Source organism: Bos taurus, chromosome 8, assembly GCF_002263795.3.
Source record: "Bos taurus isolate L1 Dominette 01449 registration number 42190680 breed Hereford chromosome 8, ARS-UCD2.0, whole genome shotgun sequence".
In the NCBI taxonomy this organism is placed as follows: domain Eukaryota; kingdom Metazoa; phylum Chordata; class Mammalia; order Artiodactyla; family Bovidae; genus Bos; species Bos taurus.
In genome coordinates, this window is record NC_037335.1 from 62,430,439 (window position 1) to 62,439,960 (window position 9,522).

The 9,522-nt window shown below is 49.0% G+C and overlaps 1 protein-coding gene across 1 annotated transcript; it reads left to right on the top strand.

The window, feature by feature from the left end:
• Positions 1-1,097: 1,097 nt before the first annotated feature.
• ALDH1B1 (aldehyde dehydrogenase 1 family member B1) lies at positions 1,098-6,533 on the top strand. Its single transcript, XM_015472548.3, is given in 2 exon segments — positions 1,098-2,253; positions 2,256-6,533. Coding segments are annotated over 2 exon segments (1,551 nt in total). The 5' UTR covers positions 1,098-2,240; the 3' UTR covers positions 3,794-6,533.
• Positions 6,534-9,522: the final 2,989 nt, after the last annotated feature.

Sequence of the window (9,522 nt, forward strand, 5' to 3'; positions counted from 1 at the left end):
GGGGCAGAGTCCTGAGTGAACCTGCATCCACCCCTGACGGTCTGCTGGCTCAGTGTCTTTCCAAGGGATGGCTTCCTGGGCAGCATTAGTTTGTGTGGGGCCAGGGATCTGGCTCAGCTTGTAAAGAATCCGCCAGCAATGCGGGACACCTGGGTTCAATCCCTGGGTTGGGAAGATCCCCTGGAGAAGGGAATGGCTACCCAGTCCAGTATTCTGACCTGGAGAATTCCATGGTCTGTATAGTCCATGGGGTTGTAAAGAGTCAGACACGACTGAGCGACTTTCACAGGGATCTGTTTGGAGCTTTGTTTTCCTGGATGAGTTCTTTCCTCATCTCCCTCCCCAGTGGCAGAGAGTGGGGGGTGCTGGGGTAGGGCAGGTGCAATTCATTTTGGGAGCTGGTGAAGTGAGGCTTAAGTGAGCCAGCAAAAGTGGGGGGATTGATGTCCCAGCTGGAGAGTAACTGCTTCAGCGAATCTAGGAAATTTATATACTATTTAAATTTCATTGAATAAATTTTATAGACTTAAATGTTGTGTGTGTGTATGTGTGTTAGGTTGCTTCTGTCGTGTCCAGTTCTTTTCGACCCTATGGACTGTAGCCTGCCAAGCTCCTCTATCCATGGGATTCTCCCAGCAACATTACTGGAATTGGTTGCCATGTTCTCCTCCAGGGGAATCTTCCGGACCCAGGGATCGAACCCTAGTCTCTTATGTCTCCTGTATTGGCAGGAGGGTTCTTTACCTCTAGAGCCTCCTGGGAAGCCCTTAAAATTTATAGGTATCATTTTAATAAAGTCTACACTGTTTTCAGAGTTGTAGGCCAAAGTAAACAGAGCCTTCTTTCCAGCTGCCGGACTCACTGCACTCCTGGGAAAGCTGAAGCAGTGCCTGAAGGGCTGAGCTGGGCTGGTTTCTGAGGGTGCCAAGCTCTGATGACCTAGGTGGTTGTGCCAGGCTTTTTATACGCACAACGCCGTTCAGTGTAGCCCCATGAGGCATTTCATATTGTGAGGAAACAGGCACAGAAGTAAAGTGAAGCAAGCCCTCTCTCAGAGAACGGCTCTGGCTCTGAGTCTGTCTGGTTTTTACTCTACCCTTAGGTCAATTAAGGGGCTTCCCTGGTGGCTCAGATGGTAAAGCGTCTGTCTGCAATGCAGGAGACCCGGGTTCAATCCCTGGGTTAGGAAGATCCCCTGGAGAAGGAAATGGCAGCCCACTCCAGTATTCTTGCCTGGAAAATCCCATGGACGGCGGAGCCTGGTAGGCTCCACTGTCCATGGGGTCCCAAAGAGTTGGACACACCTGAGCGACTTCACTTTCACTTCACTAGGTAAATTAAACAGCCTCAGTGGATATTTTGATGTTTCCTTGGTCTATCATTTAATAACTACCTACTGAGCAGCTGCTCTGTAGCCAGCATAATTCGAGGCATCAACAACATAGCAATGAATGAAACAGGAAAAAAAAATCCCTGCCCTCATCGAGCTGACATTTTACTGGGGAGAGGCAGACAATAAACATGTAAGCATATACATATACTGTTTGGTATGTCAGATGGGTGAAAATAGAGCACAGTATGGGGGAGAGACAGTCCTGGGGCTGAGGAAGGCGGCAATTTTATAAAGGGTGGTTAGGGAAGGCCTTGGGCTTCCCTATATAGCTTAGCTGGTAAAGAATCTGCCTGCGATGCAAGAAATCCTGGTTTGATTCCTGGGTCGGGAAGATCCCCTGGAGAAGGGATAGTCTACCCACTCCAGTATTCCTGGGCTTCCCTAATGGCTCAGACGGTAAAGAATCTGCCTGCAATGGGGGAGACCTGGGTTCGATTCCTGGGTTGGGAAGATCCCCTGGAGGAGGGCATGGCAATACACTCTAGTATTCTTGCCTGGAGAATCCCCATGGACAGAGGAGCCTGGCAGACTACAGTCCATGGGTCACAAGAAGTCAGACACAGCTGAGTGACTAAGCACAGCAGAGCACGGGGAAGGCCTTACTAAGAGGGTAACATTTGAGCCAAGACCCAGAAGAGGTGAAGGAGTGAGCCAGAGGCTAGATGGGACACAACAGACTTGGACCAAAGTGTTCTTCAAGGCTTTTGTAGCCCTTTGGATCCATGTTTTCAGAGGGGGCACCCTGTTATGCTAGAATCTTGGAACATCTTAGCTGGTGGGCCTTTGGGGGCCCCTTATTCATTCTGCCTGTTCACCCTGGCTCCTGTCCCTCTCTAGAGTACTCAGCATGCTGCGCTTCCTTTGCCCCGGCTGTTTGCCCTGCACCACTCCGCCACCCAGTACTTCTCAGCAGCAGCCCTTCCCAGCCCCATCCCTAACCCAGACATCCCCGACAACCAGCTGTTCATCAGCAACAAGTGGCATGATGCCGTCAGCAAGAAGACTTTCCCAACAGTCAGTCCTGCCACGGGAGAGGTCATCGGCCACGTGGCTGAAGGGGACTGGGCTGACGTGGATCTGGCAGCGAAGGCAGCCCGTGCAGCCTTCCGACTGGGGTCTCCATGGCGCTGGATGGATGCCTTGAAGCGAGGCTGGCTGCTGAACCACCTGGCTGACCTAGTGGAAAGGGATTGTGTCTACTTGGCCTCACTGGAGAGCCTGGACAACGGGAAGCCTTTCCAAGAGTCTTATGTCTTGGACCTGGATGAGGTCATCAAAGTGTACCGGTACTTTGCTGGCTGGGCTGACAAGTGGCACGGCAAGACCATCCCCATGGATGGTGAGCATTTCTGCTTCACCCGGCATGAGCCTGTTGGTGTGTGTTGCCAGATAATCCCATGGAACTTCCCCTTGGTCATGCAGAGCTGGAAGCTCGCCCTGGCACTTGCCATGGGCAACACTGTGGTCACGAAGGTGGCAGAGCAGACACCCTTTTCTGCCCTGTACTTGGCCTCCCTCATCAAGGAGGTGGGCCTTCCCCCCGGGCTGGTGAACATCGTCACAGGCTATGGCCCAACAGCAGGAGCAGCCATTGCCCATCACATGGATATTGGCAAAGTGGCCTTCACCGGCTCCACCAAGGTGGGCCACCTGATCCAGAAGGCCGCCGGCAATTCCAGCCTCAAGAGAGTCACCCTGGAGCTGGGCGGGAAGAGCCTGAGCATCGTGTTGGCTGATGCCGACATGGACCATGCCGTGGAGCAGCGCCAAGAGGCACTGTTCTTCAACATGGGCCAGTGCTGCTGTCCGGGTTCCTGGACCTTCATTGAAGAATCCATCTATGATGAGTTTCTGGAGAGAACGGTGGAGAAAGCTAAGCAGAGGAGAGTCGGGAACCCATTTGATCTGGACACCCAACAGGGGCCCCAGGTGGACAGGGAACGGTTTGAACGAATCCTGGGCTATATCCAGCTTGGCCAGAAGGAGGGGGCAAAACTTCTCTGCGGTGGGGAGCATTTCAGACAACAATGTTTCTTCATCAAGCCCACCGTCTTTGGTGGTGTGCAAGATGACATGAGGATCGCTAGGGAGGAGATCTTCGGGCCCGTGCAGCCACTCTTTAAGTTCAAGAAGATCGAGGAGGTGATTGAGAGGGCCGACAACACCAGGTATGGCTTGGCTGCTGCTGTGTTCACCCAGGATCTGGACAAAGCCATGTATTTCACACAGGCACTCCAAACTGGAACAGTGTGGGTAAACACCTACAACGTTGTCACCTGCCACACGCCATTAGGAGGGTTTAAGGAACCCGGCAATGGGAGGGAGCTGGGGGAAGATGGGCTTAAGGCCTACACAGAGGTGAAGACGGTCACCATCAAGGTTCCTCAGAAGAACTCATAAGAACAGCTACCAGGGAGACCCAGCTCTAGGCCAAGGATGCCACCACAGCTACCTACCAGTGGTTGCCAAACACTTGTTTAGCCATTTCCCTTTATTTGTGCCAGATGAACTCTTAGGGGCAACCACAACAAAGAAAGCAATTAAAATGAAAGCTACTGTAGTTAAAGCTGGATGGGGCTGGACTCTGAGTCTTATCCACCTGCACCCCAGCGCCCTAGGTGGGCCTGTGTTACTTCTATGAAACCTTAGGAGTCTCTGAAAGACAGATAAAAAATCCCTGATCCAGACCATGGCTCTTAGTTCTTCCCGCTGGCCCAAGGACTTCCCAGTGAATTAATTGATGTCGTAGTGGGTAGACTCTTCCAGGGGATTGGAAGTCATCAGGAGTTTTAAACTCAACCCCATAATCTTGGTCCCATTCTCCAGCGACATACCCTAAAAATCAAGGACGCTTTTCTTCTAAGTACCAGTTGCTGGCTGGTTTACTTGCTTGCATTACTTTGTTTTGCTACTGATTTTCCTTAATTTGAAAGAGTGTGGACAGAAAATGCATATATATAATCATTCCTTTAAAATAATCTCAGACAGCCCTAATGTCAATCAACTAATGAGTGGATAAACATAATGTTTCCATGGAATGTCTCTTAAACTGTTCAGCCTTAAAAAGAAAGGAAGTACTGACACATGCTACAATATCGATGAACCCTGAAACCATTATTCTAAGTGAAAGAAATCAGACGTATAAGACCACATGTTGTATGATTCCACTTATAGGAAATATCCAGAATAAGCAAGTCCATAAGACAGAAAGTATATTAGTGGTTGCCAGGGCCAGGAGTCGGGGTGGGGAGGGAATGGAGATAACTGTTAATGGCTATAGGATATCTTTGGGGAAAGTTTGAAATTTATGGAATTAGTGATGGTTGCACAACTTTGTGAATATACTAAAAAGAAACTGAATTATATACTTTAAAGGAGTGAATTCATTAGTTAAAAATTAAAACAAGCTCACACATTCTGCTTGCAAATCAATTTTGTATCAATAGTCTCTTGCTGATGAACATTTTACAGAGTCTTAGGGATGGAAGGGACCCCAATAGTCTATAATCCCCTGCATAATATTTCTAGTTTTGTTTTCTCTCACCTGGGTGACAAAGTGCAACTTTAAGACCTACAGATAAAAGTGCTGGCTTCTGCCTAGAGCCAGTCTATTCGAAGTCTCATTTTAAAGCTTCCACTGGCATTGTCCCTCCAACTCTCACCAAAACACACCAGCCCTCAAGCCAAACTCAACATCAAGGCCATCCTGACATGCTGGGGTTTGAGGAATTTCAGACCTGAGAGTTCAGTATGTTTGTTGTTAGTCTCACAACTCCATTGCCCAACTGATGGGAGTGAGTCAAAGTCAGCTAGAGCATGATACAGAAACAATGCTGATCCCCTCTCTGCTTGTCTTCCATCTTTCTAGACCTTGCTGCCCATGGCTCACTGTACTTTTAGGTCCACTGAAGCCTTGTGAACGCACCTTCATCATCTCTTTAATACCCCATGTCTCACCTAGGCATCAAGATGATTTTGTTCAGTATCTTACCTTGGAGTTGGCCTGAAACTGCTTCCTACGGATTCAGTGTCCGTTTTGTCCCCTCATCTCTGCTTCCTAGGGTCCCCTTTTTCCATTTGACTAAGGCTGGAGTGACTCTTACTGCCCCCTGAAGTGCACCTTTTACCTATTTCTCTTGGAGGCTGTTGACACTTTGCACAATAGTGAAAGTTGCTTGTGAGTGTTTGGGTGGCTGCGTTGGTGGGGCCTCTAATCATCAGTGTGCAACATCTCAATAAGTTAAAAGATCCATCCCTCACTTGCTTCTCAATACTTATAAGCCAAAGAGGAGTTTGGTAGAGGGCATCCCAGTGCAGAGTGGGACTGGGAAAGGATAATCTTCTAGGTCCCTCGTGTGTGTGCTAAGTCACTTCAGTCGTGTCTGACTCTTCACTACCCTATGGACCGTAGCCCCTCACTTCACCCTGAAATTCTGAGAGTGAGGAGTCACGTAGGTCAGATTCCCAATCAGCACAGCCTCTGCAGACTCTCAGCACTCATCACAATTGCTCTGAATGCAGACAGGTGTGAGCAGGGAGGTTGAACCAGGCATCACTGCCAAATGTAGACACTGCCTGCATGACTTCACTTGGTCACAAACACTGCAGTTCCAGGACATCCACCCACTCAAAAAACGTAAAACAAGTGCCTTGTCGATCACTGTGCCTACGTGCTTTTGAAGTATCACAATAATCCTATCAAGTAGGCAGTAGGGTTACCCCTTTTGTCAGATAAGGAAAGGGAAGCTGAGAAATTTTGTATGCAACTCATTTGGAATCATTTCCCATGTGCCTATGCTATGAGCCAGGAGGGAGTTGTGATACTGTCAATTGTAATAATAAGTATATGTTCAGTCTTCATCCATTTCTGGCACAGCTCCTAAAACCTTTGGAATTTACCTGTGTGACCAGAGTGATAAAGTTGTCTTTACTTTGTAATTAAAAATAAAAACCTTATTGGGGTATAGTTGCTTTACAGTGTTGTGTTAGTTTCTGCTGTACAATGAAGTATACAGTACACCCTTCCTCTTGGGCCTCCCACCCACCATCTTCCCCTCAGCTGAGCTTCCTACACTATACCGTAGATTCCCCCAGCTATCTGTTTTACAACTGGCAGGGCTCGTACGTCAATTCCCCTTTCCCAGTTCATCCCACCTTCCTCCGCCCGTGTCCACGGGTTCATTCTCTATGTCTGCATCTCTATTGCTGCCCTGCAAATAGGTTCATCTGTACCATTTTTCTAGATTCCACATATATGTGTGAATATACAATATTTGTTTTATTCTAACTTACTTCACTCTGTATGACAGCCTCTAGGTCCATCCATATCTCTACAAATGACCCAGTTTCTTACCTTTTTATGACTGAATAATATTCCATTGTGTATGTGTACCACATCAAGATCCATTCATCTGTCGATGGACATTTAGGTTGCTTCCGTGTCCTGACTATTGTAAATAGTGCTGCTATGAACTTTGAGGTGCCTGTGTCTTTTTGAATTATGGTTCTCTCAGGGTATTCTGGAGAAAGCAATGGCACCCCACTCCACCGCTCTTGCCTGGAAAATCCCATGGACGGAGGAGCCTGGTGGGCTGCAGTCCATGGGGTCGATAAGAATCGGACACGGCTGAGCGACTTCACTTTCACTTTTCACTTTCATGCCTTGGAGAAGGAAATGGCAACCCACTTCAGTGTTCTTGCCTGGAAAATCCCAGGGACAGGGGAGCCTGGTGGGCTGCTGTCTATGGCGTCGCACAGAGTTGGACACGACTGAAGTGACTTAGCAGCAGCAGCAGGGTATTCTTGCCTGGAGAATCCCATGGACAGAGGAGCCTGGCAGGCTACAGTCCATGGGGTCGCAAAGAGTTGGACACGACTGAGCAAGTTCACTTCACTTCAGGGTATATGCCCAGGAGTGGGATTGCTGGCATCTTTTGTTATGTTAATGAAGTGACTCCTGGGCCGTAAGCATGAGGGCTGATTACCAGGAGAACCAACCTTGCAATCAGAGGTCTGGAGCTTTCAGTCCCACCCCTCTGACCTCTCAGGAGGGGAGAAGGGCTGGAGGTTGAATCAATTGCCGATGGCCAATGATTTAATCAATCATGTCTGTCCCAAGCCTCCATAAAACCCCAAAGGACTGACTTCAGGGAGCCTGGGTGAACATGTGGAGACTCCAGGGAGAGAGGGGAGCTTGGAGAGAACGTGGGAGCTCCATGCCTTGTCCCTGTGCATCTTGTCTGGCTGACTTCCTGAGTTACATTCTCTTATAAATAAACTGGAGCTCTAGTAAGTAAAATGATTCCTGAAGTCCATGCTCTAGCAAATTAATTGAACCCAAGGATAGAGGGGTTCATGGGAATCTCCAGTCCAAGCTTGTCCGTCAGAAGTACAGGTGACAACCTGGACTTGTGACTGGCATCTGAAGTTCGGGGTGTGTAGGGTGGGGAGACAGCCAGTGGCCCTGACCTTTGAAAGGGATCTGTCCCCATCTCTGGGTAGATAGTGTCAGAACTGAGTTGAATTCTACTCCCTGCTGGTGTCTGAGAATTGCTTGTTGGTGTGGGCAACCCCCCTTCTGAGTAACACACACGTTAGCATTGGGTCCAGGAGATAGGGGCAAGGGAGGCACACCAAGAGTACATCTAATGAAACGCCAAAGTCTGTAGAGCCCACAGCCATGCCAACAATCCCAAACACCCAGCTTCTTTGCTGGAGCCATCGGGGCTGCTGCTCCATCACCCAGACAGATTCCAGGCCATTTAAGAACTTCAGTTTGGGTTGGTTGTATTATGGGTGTGAGACTGACCTCTGGTGGCTACTTTGTTAATTAATTTGAAGGCTACTTAATTATGGGAACACTTCATGTTGTCCTCAGGTTTCAGACAGAGGACAGCTCACTCTGGCACACCACACAGAGCACATCCGTGCAGGCGTGCACAGTGAATAGAGTGTTTCTTATAAAGATGCTTTTAGAGTTTAATCCTCTTTGGCGCTGTTCACGCCTACCTTCCAACCTTGCTTATGCTGTTTCTCCTTCCTCCCTCTCCCAAAGTCAGCCCGTTGTCTCGGAGCCCTGCTGGGGACCCACCTGCTGGGGGACCATCCTGGAGGTACCCTCCTCCTCCAGGATGCTTTCTCTGACCATCTCAATCAAGCCATCTCTGGCCTCTTTGAACTCATAGCACCCATCATACCTTTAGTCTTGCTTTGTGGTAGCTGTTTGTTAGTGTGTATATAATGAAATGGGTCTGATTTTCTGTCCCATCATGTCTCCCATAGACCTCCAGCATGTCTGACCTCTCTCCCTGCATCCTTGCCACCAGGCACACAGCCCTCAGTAGCCCCTACAGAGTGGACGGTGCCCATCCGTTCCCACATGGGACTTTCAGGGCAGCAGCACAGGGCAGTGATGCTGACCTCCCTGAGCTGATGAGGAGATGAAGACTCCTAGAGTAGAGGGAAGTGCCCGAGACCCACAGACCATGGCAGGGTTTGACCTTGGTTCTGGGTCTTTCAACTTCAAAGCTAATGCCCGTTCTTCCTGAGGAATGAGTGGGGCACCTTCACAAGCAAGAGACAGGAGCCCTCTCTTCTCTTCAGAAGCCCTCTCTGAGCCAGGGCTGTGACTCTGGGGGTGTGAGCAACAGTAGATCCCTCAGCACCAAGCAGGGCCTGGGTCCCAGATGGTCCTCTGCAGATGTGTGTGGTGGGTGGATTTACCAAGGGAAATGAGAGAGGCCTCTGTTCCCCACCCCCACCCCACTCCCTAGTATTGATACTAATGATTTTTACTCTTTCCCCCGACATCCAACCATTCCCTAATATCATGGGGGAGATTAGGTTAAGGAAGAGGCAGCCACAATGAAAGGACACACAGGCACAGTCAAGGCTGAACTCAGAGGCAGTCCTGACTGTAGAAACATTCACGCCCCAGGAGAGAGGTGTTGACTTGAGGTAAGAGTGGGCAAGTGTATTCAGTTCTGAATTCAGTATTCAGCTGCAGACGCCATGGCACTTTCATTTCCCTTAATTAATTAAAATATCATATAATAATGATTCTCTGATTTAATGTTCAAGAGGCTCTGGTGAAGGCTGGGGATGTGGAAATTCATTAGAGGGAGACTGTT